Raw genomic sequence first — 24,131 nt, 5'->3', positions numbered from 1 at the left:
CTCCCCGTTCATACCAGGAGAAAATGGGTGGGGTCCAAGCTTTTGAGATAAGAACAGAGAGCACATTTGAAGTCTGTTTATACGTCCAGCTCTTTACTGGATGTCTGAAATATTCCTTTAAAAGAAATAAGAGAAAGGAGTTAATTTTATAAAGGTCACCAAGACCATATCAGATTCACTGGTAAAAGAGGAAGAAAATACAGCTCAATATATATATATATATATATATATATATATATATATATATATATATATATATATATATATATATATATATATATATATATATATATATATATATATTACACACACACACACACACACACACACACACACACACACACACACACACACACACACACACACACACACTGTATAAATGCATGGGTGTGTACTTCATAGTTTCATTAGCATTTATTTTACTTCATCTTTCTGGAAAGATATTCAGAATGAGGATCAGAGTTTTTTCCAAAGTGTCAGCAGCAGTTCAACTGTGTCCGGATTCCCTGTTTGAATCATTAAACTCTTTTGTACAGTAACTATAGCAAACCAAACCACAGTTTCTATGGAAACACACACACACACTGCAGTTTGCCATGTGCAGCGAAAACACAGAAAGTAAAAAAACAAAACAAAAAAAAAGGTAAAAAATAAAACCTTATGCTGATGTTAGAAATTGGACATATAGTATATAGGGGAAAAAAACATCTGTGTTACTATATGGCACTGTCAAACATGATCACATTAATGTTCCAGGCTGGACGGGGAACACCCTTACTCTGACTCACACATTCCATTTTAATCTGAAGATGGAAAGTGGAGACTGCCTTCAAGACTTCACCAGACTGGATTCATTTGATTTTCTACACTTTTGTTATTCAAATGTGTGCACTCTATAGCAACAGCATTCATTAAATAGTCATCCACAATGTAAAACATGCATGTTCATTTCTCCAGTATGAGGTAGGCTATACTGTGCGTGCATGTTTTCTGTTTGTATGGAATAAATAAGTTATTCAAAAGTTATTTTTTATGCTTTTTGATCAATATAAAGTAGGGGAGAGCAGGGCACAACCCTGTTCTGAATAATGGAAGTGAAATGTGACAGCATGTCCCATAGGTGTGGTACATTGTAACATATGAGGAGCACATTGTAATATGACCAAATGACAACTTAAAATGTTATCAACATTTATATTTATATTTTAGTTTATTTAAGACAAAATAAAATATTTTGTCAATAAAATACAATTATTAACTTTCAAATAAAACAGTGGCATTTTGTAATAATTAAAAATAAACTAATGTATGGCACACTTCAAAATACAACTATACAGCATAGTTCAAAACATTAATAATGAATAACTTATGAACATTGACTCAGTCATTATTGACCATTTTCTCAATAGAATTAATCAAATTATAGAAAAGCTCTAATAGGGGCTCATTAATGCAGTGTGACAACATGCCCCAACTTCTCAACTTCACTTTATCTGCTGTTAGATCAGCATTAAAGAACGATCTCAACTCCTAAATAACAAATATAAGATTCAAATAATATCAGATTTGTCTTATGTTAAATAAACACAAAAAAAACATAGATGAAAAATAATCTTAAGAAAAGTAGCTACTTTTGCTATGGTTAAATAAATGTTCAGCGATATTTTCCAAAAGATTTTTTCTCTCTAAATAATGTTGATATGGCAACTAGTAAATATAATTCGTCATCCTGGCATGTGTGGAAAGTTTTAAACCCTGTGTTAGGTTGTGCCGCTCACTACCAACATTATTTTTTTGAAAAAGATTTTTTCAACATTACACATGTTTTTACAGTCACTTCGGATCAATTTAATGCATCCTAACTGAATAAAAGTATTAATAAAAAATCTTACTTTCCCAAATTTTGTAACGGTTGTGTAGCTATGTCTAGTCGCCAGATAAAACCAATAGGCTATAATCCAAGACAGTAGGCCAGCAGAATTCAATTCAACATGTAATGTGTTTATTTCAATTTTATCATACTGTCATATTTGCATAAAAGTGTACGCGGACCAACAAAGCCAATTTACTTGAATCTTATTTTGACAGTGTTAATCTCAGGGTAGGGCATTCGGTTGGAGGACTGCTGTAGAGGGCGTGTTCTAATGAGTGGAGTGGACTGGGGTTCCCTTTCGATGTTTAGTCGGCTACACGCGAATCTGGAGCGGTTTCCTTTTATATATTCTCAGGCGGGAACGTGAACAATGAACTTATTAAGGGGAATATCGCTGTAGTTATTTTCTGTTATTTCATATCTATGCCTTCACCTCGTTACATGTTCTGTCAGTTGTTGTATGCTATATCCACGACAAGTGTTATAAGATCTGTTCAAGTGAAGATGACAAGTGTGAAGTTTTGTCCACTGCTTCTACTGTCGTTTTCACTGCTTTCTATGGGGAAAGGTAAGCTGATTTTCCTTGAATTTCCTTTCCATAAACGACATTTATTTAAACTAAACAAAGTTTTAAGTGCACTGAAAGGGTCCTGAACAATTTTTTTAAAATATGTTTCTGAGGTAGACTTGTGTTTCTAATTCAGTTGCTGGACAATAACAATAATAATAGTAGTACTAATACTATAATAATAGTAGTAGCCTAAAGTTTCTTTTTTAACAGTAAGATATATATATAGATATAACGTTTTTATAGCAGGGTATCAGAAATATGTTTACTTAGAGGAACTCTCCCGTAGGTGGAGCCAACTGTCAAGTGCATAAATTGGCTCTCTAAGGCTTTGTAATACAAATATAATACAATTAAAAGGAACATTATGGCTGTAATTTTGGGCTTTGTGTTTGTTTATCTTTTTGAAAGTAGTATCCTATACTAAATACAGTGTGAAATAGTATTTTAAATAATTTAAACATCTTTTTCAGCATCATTACGCCACTCTTAAGTGTCACAGGATCTTTCAGAAATCATTCTAATAAGCTGAATTAGAGCTCAAAGCACATTTCATATTGTTATTAATGTTTTAAACATATTTGCCACTTCAGAACAAATACTCCCACATATACGATTTCTTTTTTTAAGTATTTTTCTCTTTAAAAATGAAAAGTTTTACTGACCTCAAACTTTTCAATATGTTTCTAAAATCTAATATTTCATCTGTCTTGTGTCTGTGGTTGATTTAGCAGATTGTCCGTATCCTGTTTTGAGTGACCAAATTATCTTGTCCCCGGAATCCATCCAGAAGAATCATTTCCCAGATAATTCAAAAGCGTATGTGGTCTGTCCTAAAGGACACGAGAAAGAGAACGGTTCAGATTCAATCACCTGCATTGATGGGACTTGGAGTGCTGTGGAATTAAACTGCAAAAGTATTTTTTGTCCCTCATTTTTGAATTGGGCCGTTCCCTCTAAACAAAATGGTGTCAGTAAGATATGTGTTGTAAACTTCTATGTTTGCACCCATTTCAGAGATAGACTGTGGATCACCTAAACCTTCAGCACATATGAATTACTCCATCCCGGATGGAACGCTGTTTGGTGCCTTCATAAAAGTCACTTGTGAGAAGGGGTAAGAACTGGTGCGGCCCCTGCTGTCCATATTTCACTCATAATGTAGCAAATGATTGACTTGTTTCTTTTGTCTTGAACTTAGATATGACTTGGAAGGTGTAAGTTTCAAGCAATGTCTTGTAAGTGGCTGGAGTGGAAATTCTCAATGTGTATGTGAGTCCTCATCTTTGTATTGGATTGTATTTTATTTTATTTCAGTTAACATGTTTTTAAAAAAAACTTGGTTTTAGTTAACTATAATAACCATTATACACACAATTCAATATTATTAACATCTATGTTGTCTAGAGCACCTTCACAAACAGACTCTGTGTCCCCATGTCTTTTACAGTGATAACGTGTGATGAGCCAGAGTCAATTGCCCATGGAACTTTCTCCAAGCCCAAGGAGACTCCAGAGTTAGATGATGTCATTGAATATTCCTGTGATGATAATTACGCCCTTTTTGGAAACAGATACCTTACATGTACGGAAGATTGGACATACAGTTCACAACCTCCAACATGCAAAGGTTAGTTTAATTGGAATTAAAGGTTTTAGTCCAGTAAATTCCAAGCATCAAAAAATCAGTCAGGGTCATCAAATGCTCAACACTCCTGCATTCTTGTCACTCAAGCAGTAGAGCATGGTGCTAGTGATGGTAAGGTCATGGCTTTGATTCCCAATATGACGTATTAACACGGCTGTACAGAGTAAGTGCTTTTTGCATACGTGTGGTTTCAGTTGTTCCTACATTTTTCTGTAAATTTAGAATACATTTTTTATTAAACAATTCTTGGTTCGCAAAATCATTCGTACGCACATTTCACACACAAATGTGTGCATATGCATGCTTAGTGAACGAGAACCATTGTTTTGGTTGGACTTTGACTTTGAGTGACTGTGTGGATGAATATGGTTCTTTCTTATAACTACTCTCTATTTATGGATATTACGAGACATGCATGGGCGAGTAACGTATGTAAACAATTTCCCACAAAAAAACATCCTGTCAGGTCTAAAATATCTACACTTATAATAGGCTTAACGTAGTGAATCACATGGAACCAGGATGCAGTATGGGAAGAAGGCTAGCTGGCGGAGGCAGTGTGATGCTTTGGGCAACCTTGGGTTCTGCCATTCATGTGGATGTTACTTTGGCATGTACCACCTACCTAAGCATTGTTGCAGACCATGTACAGCCTTTCATGGAAACTTTATTTCCTGGTGGCTGTGGCTCTTTCGGCAGGATAATGCGCCCTGCCACAAAGCAAAAATGGTTCAGGAATGGTTTAAGGAGCACAACAAAGAGTCTGAGATATTGACTTTGTCCTCCAAATTTCCTAGATCCCATTTCCTGCATTTGTGGGATGTGCTGAACAAAGGCCCCACCTCGCAACTTGTATCTGCTTGGTGTCAGATACCACAGCACACCTCCAGAGGTATAGTGGAGTCCATCCCTCAATGGGTCAGGGATGTTTTGGCAGCAAAAGGGGGACCAACACAACATTAGGATGTCATGATGTTATGCCTCATTAGTGTATACAAATGTTTTAATATTTAGACCACATCTATTATTGATTGATATAAAGATGTGACGATAGTTTCAACCAGAATAGCAAAAAGTGTTTATTTAAATACCTTTAAAGAATAAAGGTGCCCCAATCGGACTCTTAAAGAGTCTGAACATGTACTTAGACTCACTTGCCCTGGTGTTGGAGCAGCATCAGGGCACAGCGTGTTAGAACTAGTGGAAGTTCTCTAGCAGCCTGCTGAGCTCATCTTGCTTTTCTTGCACAGCACAGTTCCTTTGCCCTTTCACTTTATTGTATTTCATTCTTTGGTTCATTCCTTATTGACCTGTTTATTTATGTTTGCATCTCTAGGTGTCCTTCTACCTGAAGGCAGTCTTTTTCTTGTTTAGCAGGTCCTTCAGGCCTTTTGTGATTTATGGATTTTTGTTGTTGTTGTTGTCTTAGCTGTATATGTTGACGTGCTCTGTAGACTTCAGTGACTCACTGCTCCCAGTCTCTCCTCCAAGCCCTACAGAATCATCTCAGCCTCATGTTTTCACTTCATCATAGTCCTGGTGGTGACAGGCAGTTGAATGGTGTTTCCGTGGAGGAGATATCCTTCTGTGGTTCGATCAGAGCAGATAGGGGAGTATCAGGTGTCTGTGTGTAGCAGTGCTGGAAGAATATTATACAAGATGAAAAAAGTTTAAAAAAAAAAGAAGAGTGGGAGTAGTAATTGTGAGAAGAGTAAAACTGTTTTAATGATTAATACCAAGCATTTTTTATCTATCTATCTATCTATCTATCTATCTATCTATCTATCTATCTATCTATCTATCTATCTATCTATCTATCTATCTATCTATCTATCTATCTATCTATCTATCTATCTATCTATCTATCTATCTATCTATCTATCTATCTATCTATCTATCTATCTATCTATCTATCTATCTATCTATATATGGTTAAAGGTGCCACAGTCATTGTTGCACTTTATTTGTACAATTTTTTATTCATCTGTTTACCTTTTTTAGAATTTGAAAGATAATAAAGATGTTTGATAAGTAAGATCTCTAAATGTAGTCCTTGAAAACCAAAAAAGTAGTGCTTGAAAAGTCCTGAAATTTGGTTTCACGGTTTCTTTACGAACCCTGTTCCCGGTTGACACTATTGTTTCCACCCAGTGGATTAATGGGCGTGATTTGTTTTTTCTGTCATCCCACCAAATTAAGCCATTTATTGGCTCTGATATCAAAGAATTTATAAACATTTCAGTAATGTTTAAAACAGAAATCTTTCTGTAAATGTTTCTTTCCAGAGAAACATCCTTTTATAGTCTTGGATTATAAAACGATTCGGAATCTTGTTTTGACATTTATTTGGTTCAGTTTCACATTACTGAAATTCCATGAATGCTGCAGGGTGCCAGACGTCCGGATGTGGTCTCTTTACACAAAAACATTTTACCTTTGTTTAGCTTTGTATGGTTTATCGACTTAAATCCATTTTCCTTTCTTTTCCCAGAAATTGAATGCTCAGTTCCTGAAATCAGTTTTGGTAACCAGACTGAAGGAAATCCTCCATACTTTTATAAAAGCAACGCTACGTTTGAATGCTGGCCCGGTTACAGGATGAAAGGTTTAGCTACGTCAGTGTGTGAAAAGAGTGGCTGGTCTGCCCTGCCTGTCTGTGTTAAAGGTAAGCTTAACCTTTTGGATGTTATAGTGGATGGGATTTTTTTCCCCAAAGTGTGCTTTAATGATATTAGTGATAAGTACAGAATCTGCAGCGTTCTCCATTGCAAAAATGTTTGAAAATGAGCTGATGCCAGGGCTGAGGTGTCTGCAATAAACGCACGACAATAGAGAATACAAAGAACAAGCTTTAATCACAAATGCTTAGGAAACTACATGGTAGACCACACAAATTGAATAAACTGAAGGCTTAAATACACAGACAGAGTAACAGAAAACAGATCAGGTGTGTAAATTAGGAACTATGGAATCTAAGAAGCACAGGGAACATGGGCAAAATAGGGAAAACAGAACCAAAACACAATGAAACAGACATAAAACTAAACATTACAGCTGAGAATGCTGTACTTCTATTTGAAGCTAAAAGCGTTATCAAATGTAATACAATGTGAAACAAATGCACGAAGGCCAAGGGATGCAGACCTTTGATCTTTAGAAATCTGTGAATTTTTCTCCAGTGGTTTTGCATTCCATATGAATTCTCTTACAAAAAAGAAGTTTATTCAAGTGTGCTACGAGTAGACTTCTTTTAAACAAAAAATATGAATGAACCTGTACTTCTCAGAAATATACTTGCAATTAAGCAATGTATTTTAATGTTCTGAGGCTAATCTCATGGTCTGAAGCGCACTTAGGTCGTGCATGAATCAACTTTTGCTAGTTTAACAATGGGAAAAATGGTTGGTGCGCCAGGCGCATGGTCCAAAAGGGTTGTACCTAGTCTCTTAATGATTAGTGGGTGTGAGTATTAGGAGTAACATGCAATAAACCAATCAGTATCATCTTCCATTCCCTTTAAAAGCCAGATGGCTTGCACCATGGAGGATTGCTATTAACATGGCGGAATTTGCGAGCGTAAAGACTGAGTGCTTCTCCAAAGAGGAATCCTTTTATTTTTAATATTTAAAAAAAATGTCTGCTGCTGCTAATTGTAATTAGCAAATTGTGTAAAAAGCAAAGTTTACACATGTTGTATAGGTGCACATTACTAACGCACTCTTTAAATAACAAAAAAGTATTGCGCTATTGACTTTAGAGCAGGTTTTTGTTGCTCAATGGCGCTGTCGATTTAAGTTGCCTCAAAATAGCAACACGCCAGCAATGTGCCTGAACACACCTAGCTTTCAGACCAGCACACCGCGCGAAAATGGGCGCAAATGAATTTGATATATAAAGGTGCACTATGCAACTTTTCGTCCACTGGAGGGCGCCTATTCTAAACGGCTTGCGAGTACCGGGACTTTTATTATGACGGGACGGGACACAGTCGCCAGTCTTCCCTGAACTGAAATGAAGTAGTGGGCTGTACTTTCCACACGATTGACATCAGGTTCACCAGGTTGGCTGGTGGTTATGTTGCCCGCATACCGCCTCCCATGGCCGAGACTGGTATTACGACACCTGACGGGCCGGGGCTAGTAATGCCCCTAGTAGTACGGTCACCCTAATTAAGGTTGATATCTCTGCAACACTATAACATTTTTTTAAATGACATCATCGCCCTTATTTCTTCTAATTCTTTTGATGCGTGTAGGTCAGTTTTTGGATATTTTTTACACATGGCACCTTTAAACAATGTGCCGCTGGATGTGAAAATTATAACATGTCGGGCTGAAACTGGCAAAAAAACACTTGCATCGCACCTGGCATCGCATTGAGCCGAGTGTATGATAAGGGCATTAAACTTAAAGTATACTTAAAAGTATACTTTTTTACACTAAAAGTGGGTCAATTTAGTCCCAAATAGTACTGAAATAGTACACTCACAAGTATACTACTCGTACTTTGGTATTACTATACTTAAAAATATAATTGAACTTTACTTAATAAAATGAACTTGAAGTATACATATTTTTAAGGGGTAAGGGGTAAGTGCTGAGATGTAGATTGTTGTATCGGAGAAGATTGCAAAAGTAGATGATGACTTGGCATTTTCTTTCAGTTCTGATAACACAGAGAATAACAAGCACTACCACAAACAAAGCCACAACAACAGCTACATTCACAGCCACCACCAATTCAAATGGTAAGTGAGTCTAAATTGTGTTTTTTTTCTTCCCCAATAATGATTTGTTATGGTTATGCTGTAATAGTTATTTGATGTCTTTTATTGCAGGAAGATATGGAGGTCAGCTCATTAATCATTCACTGAGTGAGTCATCCTTTAAAACCAATGATATGTATTGTACTGAAATACATGTCTGACTGCACCACCCTCTGGGAAAGAAATGTGGTTATTGTAGTCAGAGAAGTGTTTGACGTGCAGCATATGTCACCATATAATTAAACAGCCAGTGATGATAATGAGTTATTTTGTCTTGTTTAAGTTCCATGTAAGAGGAGTGATCACTACTGTAACTGAAGGCAACATATCAAGTAAATGTGTATTTCCTTTTGTTAATGCATTTCAATGTTTCTAATAACGCAACTGTTGATCTTTCAGGTGTGGGCATTGTGATTTTGGGTAAGCATCTGAATGATTTGGATTAAACTATAGACTCATTTTATTTGTATACTGTTCAAATGTTTAGGGTCATAATTTTTTTTAAATGGACACAATAAATTAAAAATATTTTGAATGTTTCAAAAGATTTCTGTTTCAAATAAATGCATTTTTTTATTTTCTATTCATAACCCTGAAAAAAATGTATAACAGTTTCTAAACATATTAAGCAGCACAATCAGAATGATTTCTGAAGGATCACATGAGACTGGAGTGATGGAGTAATGGTGCTGAATATAATAATAATAATAATAATAATACATTTTATTTGTAAAGCCCTTTTCATAGTTAAAAACAATCCCAAAGTGCTAATATATATAATATATATAATATATATTCAGCACCATTACTCCAAGAGACTAAAAAATCTTAATGACTCCATACTTTTGAATTAAAGTGTGTATATACACCTTTTACTGTTTACTACACTATTTACTTAAACATTTTAATATTTTGCCGCCTTTTTTGCAGTCTTTTTTGCAGTCTTTTGTGCAGCCTTTTGCATATGTGCATTATTTGTGTATCATAAATCTAAACATAGAGGGTGAGTATATCTTTTAATCTGTCAAATGTTTTAAAGTCATTCTAGCTCAGCTGACCTAAACATGACAAGACTCTCATGGCTGTCTCTCTGCTTCAACTGCATGCTGCTTTAGACATGCATCAACTTGATGCTTTCTTTTGCCTCAATTCCATCTTTTCCTATGCTGCTCTTTCACGATGAGGGTGGAGAAAAATGCTTCACTTTTATGCATGATTTCACTATCAGTCAGAAAGCTAGCTGTCCTTGAGGTTGATTTGTGGCTGCAGCTCAATTTTGTTGTGCCCCATTATGCTTTTTTTGTATATTACCTTGTGTGTAATATAGCTGTTTGTGAATGTACATTTCTGCAACGTGTCAAAAGATCAAAGTGCTGGATGAATGGAGTTATTATCTACCAAATGAAAGAATCAATTCTGAACTGCCTGAAACGAGTCGTCATAATGGTGGGAGGGGGAGCGATTAGGGCGATTCTAAGGGCCTTTGTCAGAAAAGGGGTCCCTTACTTCCTGCTCAAACCTTTTGTAACAAATTTGCATAATGCCAGCCATGGCCTTCATTGGCTGCCCGTGAACAGCGTCTGCTTTGACCCGCCCCCCAAACACTGTAGTTGTGGCTGAGGCCTTGAGGAGTTTGGTATGTGTTGTTGACATGTTGATGTACATCCACTTTGCCCACTCTTTCAAAAGGTGAGGACTCAGGCTTAAATTTATATGGTAAAACGGACAGCATTGTTAAAGTAATAGTTCACCCAAAAATTACAATTATCCAGCGGCCCTCGAACCATCCTAGGTGTATGTGACATTCTTCTTGCAGATGAATACAATCAGAGTTATATTAAAAATGTTCTGGCTATTTCAAGCAGTATAATGGCAGTGAATGGCAGCCCAAAAAAATTGCATCCCTTCATAATTATATATGTACTCCACACGGCTCCGGGAGGTTAATAAAGACCTTCCGAAGCAAAGCGATAGGTTTGTGTAAGAAAAATATCCATATTTGCAATTATAAAGTAAAATATGTAGCTTCTGGAGGACCGCCTTCTATATTCAACTTTTAAAAAAAGTGTAAATGGCGCAATGATGACGTCAGACGTGTTTTGCATTGCAAGATGCGTTACTCTTTCTTCGTATAAGTTTATACTGAAGGCGGTCTTCCGAAAGCTAGATATTTTACTTTGGATATTTTTCTTACACAAACCCATCGCTTCGCTTCAGAAGGCCGGAGCCGTGTGGAGTATCTCATCGCCATTCACACCATTATAATGCTTGGATTAGCCAGGACTTTTTTATATATATAACTCTTATTGTATTCGTCTGAAAGAAAAATGTCACATAAACTTAGAATGGTTTGAGAGCTTATAGGATCATTTACATTTTTTGGGTGAACTATTCCTTTAATGCTGCACCATGTAATTTTTTTCGTTTGCTAGAGGGAGCCTATTCAAAACAAATGCATAGTTTGACGATGCCAAGATTGAGCGCAAAATCTTAGGACATGTGGTTTTTTCCGGTGGAAAAGAATCGGGATAGGACTCATGTTCATGAATGCGGTTATTAACGTTACTGTAGTGTGAAGCAGAGCAGGACTGAGTGTTGAGTAGCTGAGCACGGCCGCTGGAGCGATTGTTACGCAAGCACACACCTCGCGAGCAGTGGGACTTTTAATATGACGGGACACAGTCGCCGGCACCATTTCCGCTTTTCCGGTCATGAGTATGACCAGAAAATGTAAATCAGATCAATTTAAGTGTGTTTAAAATGATGTTGTGACGTTACTCTGTGCGTTCGCTCTGTGGCTGCTGTGATACTTGTTCACACTGCTAAGAGTAAAGCGTTTCTGCCAAATAAAACCAGAAACCGAGGGTAACGCAGATATGACACAATTGACAAGCGGCTCCCTCAGACGTCCCGGGTCATTGGTTAAAATAGCAATTTTCTCACAATTTACAAATAGTTGGGAACATTTGGGATATTGTAAGAACTCAACTGAACAAAGTATATAACACTGGCCTAGTGGGTTTGGGATATTTTACTGCAAAAATAATACATATTGCACCTCCATGCAGTCCGGAATTCTCATCCTAAATTTTTGCACGTTAAAAACTAAATAAGTTTATATGTTTATCTTGTTTAACACACTGCCTCCGAAACGTACGTCCATATTAAAAATAAATTGGGGATTTTGACAACTCAGCATACCACAGCTTGGTGTGTGTCCATACCTTAAACATACTGCCAGTCTCTGTTCAGGATCAGTTGGTTCACAGAAATTGATGGTCTTCTTTTTAATATGTGTTTCCAGTTTTGCTAGAAAAGCATCAAACTGAGCCACAGACCTCCTGAAGTAAACTTTAGTCACTCCCGCAGCTCATCTATACAGTCTCAGAATTGGATGGACCTAATGTTTCCTCTTTATTTTTTTATTTTTTTAAAAGAAAAAAGGACAACAAAATCATCCTCACTGCTTAAAAACAAAACAAAAATTCACAACAGATTAATTAATACGCATCAAAATCAGTTTCGGTGTGTGACAATTTTTTAGCAATCACCTGTGTGTGACCTGACCAATCAGAGAATTTTAGGCTCTCAGAAAGGAAGGGTTTAGATCCTTTATCAAACCATTTCGGTCACTGAGAGAAATTAGTTGATGCTGCAATGTATATTATGAGAAAAATAATGTTTGTTGACCATTAATGCATGTAAAGCTTTTGCAGGAGACCTTCAAAACAAAAGTAGGAGCATTTAAAATAGCATAACATGGGCACTTTAAATTCTCAATTGTACAATTCTGTTGTTCAGTTTCAAGGCCATCTTAACATTTTTCTGAATTTCCCAGCATGCTCATTTGGTAACTAATTGTTGGCAAGTAACCTCAATCTCAAGAAATTATTGCTGATGAAAGTATTACAGTATGCCTGCGCACATAATGAGCTGCAGAAAGTAAAAAAAAAAAGTTTTATTAAAAGGTCTGCTGTCACAAAGAAAAGATCGGTCTGGTGCTGCTAACAAAATGACAAAAATAACTATGCAGAGCTAATGTCTGACCAGATACTAATGCCAAACAGCATGCAGAGCGGATGGTTAATTGAATATTAACAAAAAATGGATGTGTCCAATAAATAATGTATTATAATGACTCTATCTCCTCGTTTGGTAATGCTGCATAGTTCATACAATACTGGTGAAGAATGGAGGACAAAAGAGGAGTTATTGCTATATCAAAGTCTGTAAACAAAAGGTATCTATCCATGTCAAACTCTTCATATGCTAAATATGAGTTGCTTTTCATCTCAGACTAATACACTAGTTAGTTCTGGCATTAGTTGCAACATATTCTCCATTAATTATTCTTAATGTGTTCTTTGGTTGTTTAACAGCAATGTTTGATTTCCCTGAATGTGTTTTGTCTGGATTCTCAAACACAGGGCAAACAATCGGACAGCTCCTATGTTCTAGCGTTGTTCCTGCAGATGGACTGCTTGAAGTTTCATATTTTAATGTTGTATTTTATAACCTATATATTTTATTTATTTATAATTGCTATAAAATGATGAAAACACAAAATTGTATTTTTGTATGGTTTAATAAAGATTTTTTTAAATGCTTGTGTGTGTTCCCCTCCCTCAGTATGACTAAATCCTGACCTTTTTTACCAAGAACGCGCCCAAAAAGATTTCTGGCACATGTTTCCACTCATGTGTCATTTTCACTATTTAAAAGTACAGTTTTTGGCCCAATCCCAATTCTATTTGATACTTATTTGCCTACCCTTCCCTTTATCTCTTGAAACAGAGGGGTTGAAAATATTTCCTATAAGTCAGACATTGTAAAGTGAGATATTGACAGTGCACCACAGCTTGGATCAGTTTTTGTTTGACCATATGGTGAGGGAAACCTGATCCCAAATGAGCATACGTGCTTGGTGTGTAAAAAAAAAAAAAAAAAAATTGCTTTTACATCTGCAGCAGACCAAGCAGCAATGTGGTTACCAGGACAATGGCAGAGATAGCTGCTGCTATTCAAGTCAAATACTTCATCAACCGAAGAGACATTTAGACAATGTGCTCTATCTATACGAGACCTTGGCCAAACACATGAAAGCCAAGAGAAACTCTCAATGTTTTCAAAAAGCTTTTCAATAAGATTTAAAATAATAATAATACATGTCTTTCTTACAGCTTTTTGTATTTTTTTCACAAATATATAAAATCTATTTAAGGTTTTTTAATTGTTAAAGAGCAAAACTTGCTGCTTGGAAAGTTAGAAAACTGGGTGGACAGGATGCTGTTATGTGGTTTCTAATTGGTTCCACCCATTTTATTGTTTCCTGGTTTTAAATTGTTAGTCAGATCGCTTAGAAAAGCTTCTCGGTATGTGAAGCACAAACATTGGTTCGAGGTATGAGCTATAAAGTGTGTAAAACTATAGACTTAGCCATTTTTTTAAATCCCTAACTTTAGTTTGTTCAATAGTAATAGTGACGCTAACTCTTTTTATATATATATATATATATATATATATATATATATATATATATATATAAATGGTTATAGATGCTTAAAGGGATAGTTCACCCATAAATTAAAATTCTGTCACCATTTACTCACCATCAGGTTGTTCCAAACCCGTTCGAAACACAAAAGATGTTTGTGCCCAATTGACTTCCAGTATGGGTGAAAACAAATTAGTCATTTGGGCCAACCAACTGTTTGGTTACCAACATTCTTCAAAAAATATCTTCTTTTGTGTTCAGCAGAAGAAATACATTTTTGCAGGTTTGGAACAACTTGAGGGTAAATAAAGTGACAGAATTTTCCTTTTTTGGGTGAACTATCCCTTTAACCCTAAATTGTCCTAAATGTGAGCAAAATCATAATAATAAAAAACGTTTTAAAACCTGAGCAGTACAAGACGTGGCATCTAAGTTTGCCACCTGAACACACAAAAAAGTTGGACTAGACTCAACAATGTTAAGTAGCTGAAACAAAACTCCTTACTTGGTCTTTCGTGGACAAAAGTGGACACCCATAGATTAGTCTGTAAGCATATTTCGGCGTCTTTTTTTAGTCTCACCTAACACAAATGCTTTTTTAGCTTGTGCTAAAATCTAAATCTTAAGAGGTTATGTTTATTACAACATTGATTTACACAGATCATTCTATTCTATTCTATTCTATTCTATTCTGTTCTGTTCTATTCTATTCTATTCTGTTCTGTTCTGTTCTGTTCTATTCTATTCTATTCTATTCTATTCTATTCTATTCTATTCTATTCTATTCTATTCTATTCTATTCTATTCTATTCTATTCTATTCTATTCTATTCTATTCTATTCTATTCTATTCTTTATTTAATAACCACACAGGCAAGCTGGTGGAATTAGTTTTCAGTACAGTTCTTTGTACAGGTTCCAACATTACATTAAACAATAAACAGATAAACAGTAACCTATATAAGGATGGTCATGTTTACTCTACAGTCCTCAACGTTTAGAGTTCAATATGTTTAAGGCCATAGGTATGACACCTTTTTAAAATGAGTTGTTCTGGCGTCGATTGTCCTATAACGCCTCCCAGAAGGCAGTAACTGGGAAGGCTTTATGTGGAGGGTGGGTAATGTCCGAGATTATCTTGTGAGCTCTACGTAGCATCCGTTTCTGGTGAAGTGATTCAAGGGATGTTGAAGGTGAACCAATAACTTTGGATGCTCTGTTGATGGTGTGCTGTAATATCTTTCGGGAAAGTGTATCTAGATGCATTACATTATGCATAACATTATGATCTAATATTTCCTATTATTGAGTTGGGCCTCCCTTTTGCTGACAAAACAGCCCTGACCCTTTGTGTCAGGGCACATTATCCTGCTGAAAGAGGCCACAGCCACCAGGGAATACCGTTTCCATGAAAGGGTGTACATGGTCTGCAACAATGCTTAGGTAGGTGGTACGTGTCCAAGTAACATTCATGGATGGCAGGACCCAAGATTTCCCAGCAGAACATTGCCCAAAGCATCCCATTGCCTCCGCCGGCTTGCCTTCCCATAGTGCATCCTGGTGCCATGTGTTCCCCAGGTAAGTGATGCACACACACCCGACCATCCACGTGATGTAAAAGAAAACGTGATTTATCAGACCAAAAAACTGCAACACGCTATGTATTCTGACTCATTTATGTCAGACCAAGCATTCACTTCTTGAGCAATTTGAGCAACAGTAGCTCATCTGTTTGATCGGACCACACAGGTCAGCCTTTGCTCCCCACGTGCATCAATGAGCCTTTGTCACCCATGACCCTATCGCCGGTTCACCACTGTTCCTTAGTTGGACCACTTTTGATAGATACTGACCACTGCAGAATGGGAACACCCCACAAGAGCTGCAGTTTTGGAGATGCTCTGACCCAGTTATTTAGCATCACAAAATATGGCCCTTGTCAAACTCGCTCAAATCGGTCAAGTCGGTTTTTATACCGACATGTTGCCAGATGTCAACCAAAGTATGCCAGATTTTAAGGTTTTGGCTGTTTCAGTTTACTGGAATTACACAACAAAATGTAACATAAAAAAAATGACATAACATAAAAATATTTTACAATAAGTATAATATATTTAAAATATGGTAATTTAAAGGTAAATACATTCAAATATACCAACAAAGGAAATTAGTCTTTTTATTTATTGAAGATAGTGTGACTTGACATTTATTTAAAAACTTGTTTAGAATCACACCTGTGACATTTGTGCCCAAATTTGTCCGTGAAGGGCTCATTAAGGGCTACTCAAGGATGCTTAAGGGTTAACAGTTCGGTCAGGCACTTCATAGGGGTTCCCATCATGAGGCTATTTTAAAGCTACACTGTGATATTTTCCCCCATCTAGCGGTGAAAAGGTATATGACCATCCAGGGAATATTAGTTTCTGTTCCTCTCAATTCCGATTTCGTTTTAACTTCTACAGTGGCTGATTTAGTCCAAGATTAACATGGCTTCCAGTTCGACCTCGTCCATGAGTGCCATCGAGTGTTAAAACGCGAAAGGCGAAGCTTGAATTTATGGGTATGTCCCTCTTTGGCTAATGTACTTTCAAGATGGAGGGCCAACATGGCGACCAGCATTCGAACCCCTCACCCGTATGTATTTTCAATGGCATATTATAAACTTACAAGAATACTTTATTACTTGAAAGAAGTAAATATACATTAATGAGCACATATATTTTTGAAAGATCTAAGTGTTTTTTTTAGCTAAGAATAAACTAAAAAACTTACACAGTGTAGCTTTAAGGATTTGGTTTTAATTAATTAATTTAGTTTATTAAACAGCATATAAATATAGTGTATTACTAAAATAACTTGTTAAACAAAGTATTATGCAATCATTTAAGACATTTCTCCTTATATAGAAATGTTTTACTTCATTAAAGGTTCTTTACATTTCTTCAAAAACCCAGGGATGCTGTAGGGAAACCCAAAAATCTAGTAAAACGTTTCTAACTGTATTAAAAAGAGAAAGCAGGACAATTCAACTTCACAAACTGCAATAAATGTGGTGGTTTCTCAAGTTCTTGTGTCACTGACAGGAATGGTGCAAACTGAATGTGTAAAACGTAGCTATTGCTGATCACATACAGTAGGTTTATTCTCAGCCTTACTTGAAAGAATGAACCATTTATCAGAGTTAAAACTTCTCAGTGGGTTTTGCTATCGCAGTAACTCGGGTCTTTTGGTGTATGTTTGATTATCCCCTGGATCATTTCACACTGCAGTCAGAGGACACAAAGCCAATCACAGTCGGTCATCCGTAGGCAACACAAAGTGAAGAGTTACAGAGAGGCCTTTAACCATTACATCATCGTAGTATAATTAAGGATATCATGTACGTCATTTTACTGGGAAGGCCTCGTGGAGCAGTAATGCAGATGATTCATTGTTTATGGGTGTATGCTTAGCCCTGCCTGGATTAATGAAGGGATATTGAATTGAGGTGCGTTTACTCATGCGTATGTTGTGGTTGGCTACTAACAACCACAAGGACACGTCAGCTCTGGCCAGACCACTCAGACCAGTAGGCTGTTTTAATTATAGGGTCATCCAAAAACAAGACATTTAATAAGCACGCTGTTGCCCAATTCATGTGTATAAAGTTAGCATATTGTTATGAGATTTAGGAGCGTTGTTTGCTGCTTTTAAAATCGTATGGTAATATAAAAGATCTCTTCCTGGCAGAAAGGAAATGCACATCCCTTTTCAGTCATTTGACCTAAGGTTATCCTTTTGTAGTCAAGACCTTCTAGCATTTTCCATTGATAAATGCAGCACATTTCCTGGTGCCCCAACCATACAACAAGAACACATTTAGCACAATGTCCCTCATATTGAGGACAACTCGCTTTTAATATGAGACTTCTAAAATACTGTCTGTCTAAAGTGAAATTTAGATCTTGGTGCTAACTTCACACCAGTAAAAATGCTGTTATAGAGTTCTCACAGTTGCTGAATCAGATGTGTCATGCTCTCTCAAGACAGAATACATCCTGTTTTAATAGAGCCATGCAGTAGACCAGTAAATTCAATCAACTGCCATCATTTACAGATGTTGGGAAAGTGATCCCAAGTTCAAAGTTATAAATGTCTGTCAGTCTTGAGAGCCAGTTGTTGAGCTTTCTCTAATTACATCTACAGTGATTAGTTCTGAGGAGTAGGCTATAGTTCTGAGAAAAAAAAGAAAGAAAAAATACTACTAGATCAGACTGGAGGGAGTTTACAGGCATGCATGTTGTGGATCGGCCTGTCTGTGTGCTATCTTTTGAGGTCACACAGTGACATCCAGTGGTGAAGGTTTGAAACTGATTGAGTTACGTGTGAGTAAGCGTCAGGCGCTTGTTGATGACGTCACTGCTTCCATAGTCCACAAGCAGATTGATCTTCTCACTAAAGGTATTTTTTCAGGCTACTGTAAACTATCTCGATACATTCAGATAATAAAATAAATAAGATCATCCATCAAATAATGCTGAGGAAAAAACGTGTACATTATATAAGAAAATATGTAATTGTTAATTCATATAAAAGTGGTGGGCTTGATTGTTTATATTTTTCCAAACACCTCAAAAATTGACTGGTTGAAATATTTTCTAAAAAACACAAATCCTATGTGGAATATTATTTCTAAATCTGTTTTGACCAACTTGATGGCCTTTCATTTTTGCTTATATGATTACAAAACCGAAAAACTTCCAGTTAAACTAGGTCAGCTTTTCACGGACAATCACTTTTGGCTTGGAAGTTAATTTACTAGCATAATTTTTCACTAAATCATTATTACACCACAGATAATATTTTGTATATGCATAAGACTGTATTTTGGAAAACTTGGTTTGACAAGGGTAGGCTATCCTTTTAGTTTGACAGTTGTTGAATATCAATGAATTCCTTTCATACTTAAGGAGGGGAGGGTCCTCCCTTCAGACTCATTTGAATAATTTTTGCATACAAAATGACCACTTTTTTCCACTATTTTCTGGATTTTAGTGGAAACAGCCCCAACTGTCTGCAGGGACCATAGACCGTAAAAAAAATATGGACGACTCGACATCATCCGTTTCCGCTTGCCATATTTGAAGCTTTCAGGCGGCCTTGCACGGCGCTGACATCTTGGGACCGAGTCTGCACAGTAGCGATTTCGGGACCGGAGTTGCGCAGTAGAGCGCAGGAAGTAGAGCAGGAAGTACTGCTGCGAAATCAAAAGCCCTCCCACACTCTCGCAGATGCAAAACAATTAATTATGTTGGTGTGAAATAAACAGTTATGGAAATGTAGAAATTAAAGCTAAAGCACCAATCTGCTCCCAAAAATTTCGAAAAAAGTCCGTTAGTGCCTCAGTGACAACTTCACTCAGAGAAGCCGTCAGTCTCAGCTGTCAATCATGACGTCAAACCCCCCGTTTTTATAGCATCAAATAACTAACTCAAACTAAACTTATTTTTAAAACGAACACCTGAAATGAAATCAGCGTGATGATAACTGCCTTCAATGACATAAACTAACTTTGGGGGAAATTTTTTGAAGTGTAATTTTATTATTTAGTTTGCCTCACGTCCATTAGAAATCACAGAGGGGCGACTATACTGAGACCGGTCACCGGGGGGCGATCGAGGCGCGAAAGCTTCAGTAAATGAGAGGGAGACTGCAGGCACACAGGGCCTGAGTTACACACTTTCAAAAATGAATTTATACTTTTTTTTTCTGAGTTATTACAGCTTAGACAACATATACTTACATGTTTATCACACATCTTTAGCAGTGTTGTATGTAACTTCGAAGGGTTTCCTGTAAAATGACACCAAAGCTTTGACCTTAGACCAATGTATGTGTGTATGGGAAACTTTTCTATTTGGAAAAGCAAAATCCAGGCGGAAATCCCAAAAATGGTCCTGGAGTTTAAGCGGTCAATGACAAATTAGAATGCATTTTTTGTTTGTTATACTATCATATATATATATATATAATTAGATATAGCTGCTGCAATAACATTTTCTAAATAGCGATTTCCTCAAAAAACAAAAACAAACAAAAAAAACCTGATTTTAAGAAACGAGTCGGTCTTTCCATCACTTTCCAAACCGTTGCTTTTTCAAACAGATAGTTCCCAAACTCACGTCATTGATTTAGTTCTGTAGAGTCAAAATTTTCTAATTGGCTAAAAGACGACAGCCGTGCTTTGATTAGCCTATGTTTACATAATCTAAGAGCATGGATATCATATTTCATGGTTTATATTTGTACATGGTATTTTAAAAACCGAATTAGTCTGTGAATTAGTTTCATTGTGTAATCAAAATATTACATGTGACTTTTCTTTAGGTAATATTTCAGTATATTTGTCTAATTCTACAACATTAAATGGTTTAAAATAACTTGATCTTAAAGTAAATAAAAACATGTGCCCATAAATCTTGCATCCGAACCATACTTTGCCTTTAAATTGGTGGAATTATCTCCCACAACTATGTAAGATTCAGGAAAGTACATCACTTTCCCCTCACTGCTAAGAGCTAAAGCACTGACAGGTATGTGAGCTTTCTCTTAGAAAATATAGAATTATCTAAAAAGTTGCACCAAAACTTATTTTGTAAAATGTCAAATTAGAATGTATCTCTAATCACACAATGGGTTGTTAAAAAATATTTTAATCATGATTTCATTAGTGCATTAGCATTTATGCTAGCAAGTTGAGTTTTTTACTAAAAGATTAAAACTGTCAATCCTTTTACCTTCAAACTCCGTCACCAATGCTCTTTCTACACATTGCCTAATTAGTCTGAAACGGAAACGTTTTTTAAAATACAAAAAGGAAGTCACTTGTGTTTGGCAAACACTGATTTATTAAAATTGAATACATTTTCAACACAATACTGGAAAGATACTTTATATAAAATGTACATTATATAATAGAATCACTTATATATCTTAGCACTGCAGGTGCTTAAAACACAATATATTTGATAATGGGCAGGCTAAATGTTATACCAGAGACATCATATGACATATTGCCTGCTACATGTAGGCATTGTAGACGAATAACAGGAACTTGTCGAACTTAATAAGAATCAATTATTTTTTATTTAATTTCTGAAGCTTGTGCAAGTCACACATGGATCACAAATGTTGCAGTAAAATTTTAGTAGTCCACAGCATTTAGGTATCCCGTTCCATATGATGCCAGGACCGACCCAAGAACACTGATTTCAAATGGTGCTAGATGCCATAAAGTACTCTATGGCACCATTTGAATCCAGCTTCCAGGAGCAGCAAACGAGGAGATGGCACTGCAAAACAACATACAAAATAACCAAATGCTAAATATGCTACGCTTGAGCTTTCAGTCATCATTCTGTAAAGATCATTTTGCAGAGAATAGTTTGTTCTGAACCATACATGCTTTTAATATGAATTAGTTCCCTGATAGTAAGCTGTGAGTTTTTGTGCACCTTGTCAATACTGCGTATACCCAAAAGTAGAGCTATTATGTTTGAATTACTGTAGTCAGTAGAATAAGTACAATAGAAAAGTATATGGAGTGGCCTAGAGGGAGGGAGAGCATTTGTTTACAAGTGTCTTTTCACTGGAGTGCATCAGTTTATTCTTGGTTTGCTGCAACTGCGCACCTGACCGCTTGTGTAACGCTGATCCGGCTCTTAAAGGGAAAGGCGTCCTTATTGAGACTTGGAATCTGTCATTTAACCGGGGTGGAAAAGAGAAAACACAGTAGTAAACAAACAACAGTTGAGACATACAGCATATTAAAAGATTAAACAGACAATCTTAGAGCATTGAACTACAGGTCAAGAGGCATTATTCCCATTATAATTTCATGTGTTGGGTGACTGAAAAGATGTGCCGCTGATTTAGGACTATCTATTGGATGTTTATCTTTTTCATTAATTGTATTGTTGGGTCTAGAATTAGGTCTACTTTGTTTAGAGCAAAGGATATGTAAGAAGCCAACACATCTTTCTTGGACAAAAGTCTAAACCGGGGTACTAAATATAACATTTTGTTTTGAAGTCATCTTTGAATTACTAATAACAACACCTCCCCCTCTTTTTATAGCTGTTATTGTACCCCTTATAGAACAAAATAGCCTGATAAGCTGGGAGTGGTTTCAAATACACAATATAAAATTAAAAGTCATTTCTTACTAATACATTTCCATTAGTGTATATATTTAAAAAAATGCCACAAACAATGACTGGCCTACCTGCGACATTGTTTTAGGCCTAATCTTCAGTACTTTCAACAAGCATGTATGCGGTCTGACTGCGCCACCTAGAGGGAGGAGTGAGCACTGCGCTAATGATTTGTTTACCTCGTTTAGTCAAGTGCGCACTAGCAAATAACTACTGAAAATGTATTATTAAACTCGGTGAATAAGATAGATAATATCGCAATTTGACGTCGTACGTAGCCTATTATTTTATTGCAATGAAGTGTCTAACGGTGTTGGTGTTAAACAGGCAACCAAAGATATGTGAAGCCCCTTTTAATTTGTGATCCACTATTATTTCTTGACAAACACACTTAAACCCGACTTGTTTTTGCTTGTGGTCTGAATCGGCAAAAGTGCGCACTTCAACTATTGACGCACGCTTCGTCCTCTTGCTCGCGCAGCATCCCGTTCCAGCCGTTGTCTTGAAAGCGACGCATGTTGGATGAGGCAGTGGAACACTCACTCACCATTATGTCATAATAAGACGCGACGCGTTCATATAAAAAGAAGCGCTCCACGAAATCTACCGCTTGCGAAATTCCCAAACGAATCCTCATGTTCTGGTCCGACTGGTCGCAATCGCTATGACGCAGTAATATATCATAACGAATGCCTGTTGGAATAATTATCAGAATGTTCCAGCTTTCAGATTTGAAGTGATTAAATCAATTCGTCAGCAGTATCTGTCAGATAATATTAATAAACTTATGTTTATACTAGAGAATATTGAGGCATTTAAAAGAAAATAAAGATTATAATAGCGTCTCTCAAAAGAATAAAGATTAGCCTACATGTAAAAAAAGAAGAAGAAAAAAGAGTTCGTCTACTTACTACATCCAAACGACCGACTTCCAATGGAATCTTTTTCTAAACGGTCTCTGCGTGCCGTGGATGCCTGCACTCTTCACTTGTTTCAGTTCGACCCAACTCCTCAGTTTCCATTCTTGAGGCATAGCCTAGTCTCCTCGCATCATTACAAGATCCCTATCGATTTTCCAGAGCGCAATACTCAAGCCGCGCCCCCTCCGGACACTCCCCCGGCGTCTGATTGGCTGCAGCGCGTTACACGCACGTTCCTAAACACTCGGGATCACATGTGCTTGACGCGTGTTTACAAACATTGGACGAGGTCACATGGTACAGGCGACCATTTAATGCGCATCGCTGGACAATGCGCAGCGTCTCGTAAAAGAGAACAAAAGGACAGGACCGGAGCCCAAATTACGTTTAGCAATCTGTTCCACCGTGTTTAAAAAGACATGAAGCACTATTTATCTCGTTTATTTTGGCTTATATAAGAATAATTTGGTAATAACTGTCCTCCATGTTTCAGTATAAAAAAACAACAACGTTTATAAGTGCATCCAAAAGTATAACTGCATGTGCTATTAATAGAAGTATATTGAAAAAGATATCATAGTATCACAATAAGAGGCTTAGGCCTAAATATTATAATGGCTCCCGTGACTGCATGATGAGAGGGAAACTGCAAGCATTTGAACATACCAAACA

General features: G+C 36.6%; 1 protein-coding gene and 1 long non-coding RNA gene across 5 annotated transcripts; one reads left to right on the top strand and one right to left on the bottom strand.

Moving 5' to 3' along the window:
* The first annotated feature begins 2,158 nt into the window (after positions 1–2,158).
* Positions 2,159–13,461, top strand: im:7151449 (membrane cofactor protein). 4 transcript variants are annotated; one of them, XM_067460291.1, is made up of 12 exons: positions 2,159–2,441; positions 3,176–3,358; positions 3,459–3,558; positions 3,643–3,713; positions 3,892–4,071; positions 6,581–6,754; positions 8,753–8,836; positions 8,927–8,962; positions 9,254–9,274; positions 9,785–9,857; positions 13,024–13,094; positions 13,282–13,461. In XM_067460291.1, exons 1-11 carry the CDS (start codon positions 2,297–2,299, stop codon positions 13,085–13,087), a joined length of 1,131 nt encoding a protein of 376 aa, XP_067316392.1. In that variant the 5' UTR covers positions 2,159–2,296; the 3' UTR covers positions 13,088–13,094; positions 13,282–13,461. The 4 variants fall into 4 exon arrangements, with proteins under 4 accessions (XP_067316392.1, XP_067316394.1, XP_067316390.1 ...); XM_067460293.1 differs by having other exon boundaries at positions 3,173–3,358; positions 9,797–9,857; XM_067460289.1 differs by having other exon boundaries at positions 2,160–2,441; positions 3,173–3,358.
* Positions 13,462–21,211: 7,750 nt separating this feature from the next.
* Positions 21,212–23,640, bottom strand: LOC137093681 (uncharacterized). The gene is made up of 2 exons (XR_010908542.1): positions 23,451–23,640; positions 21,212–22,082 (listed from the first exon to the last, which is right to left on the bottom strand). It is a non-coding gene; the product is annotated as an uncharacterized lncRNA (long non-coding RNA).
* Between the last annotated feature and the right edge of the window lie 491 nt (positions 23,641–24,131).

This window comes from Pseudorasbora parva, chromosome 12 (genome assembly GCF_024679245.1).
Source record: "Pseudorasbora parva isolate DD20220531a chromosome 12, ASM2467924v1, whole genome shotgun sequence".
In the NCBI taxonomy this organism is placed as follows: Eukaryota; Metazoa; Chordata; class Actinopteri; order Cypriniformes; family Gobionidae; genus Pseudorasbora; species Pseudorasbora parva.
This window is presented reverse-complemented; position numbering and strand designations above follow the sequence as displayed.

Bases quoted from the DNA above. Each gene is read 5' to 3' on its own strand.
- im:7151449 (XM_067460289.1), top strand. From the start codon at position 2,297: ATGCCTTCACCTCGTTACATGTTCTGTCAGTTGTTGTATGCTATATCC. The intron at 3,559-3,642 runs GTAAGAACTGGT...TCTTGAACTTAG, and splicing joins AAAGTCACTTGTGAGAAGGG to ATATGACTTGGAAGGTGTAA. The intron at 8,963-9,253 runs GTGAGTCATCCT...TTGATCTTTCAG, and splicing joins GCTCATTAATCATTCACTGA to GTGTGGGCATTGTGATTTTG.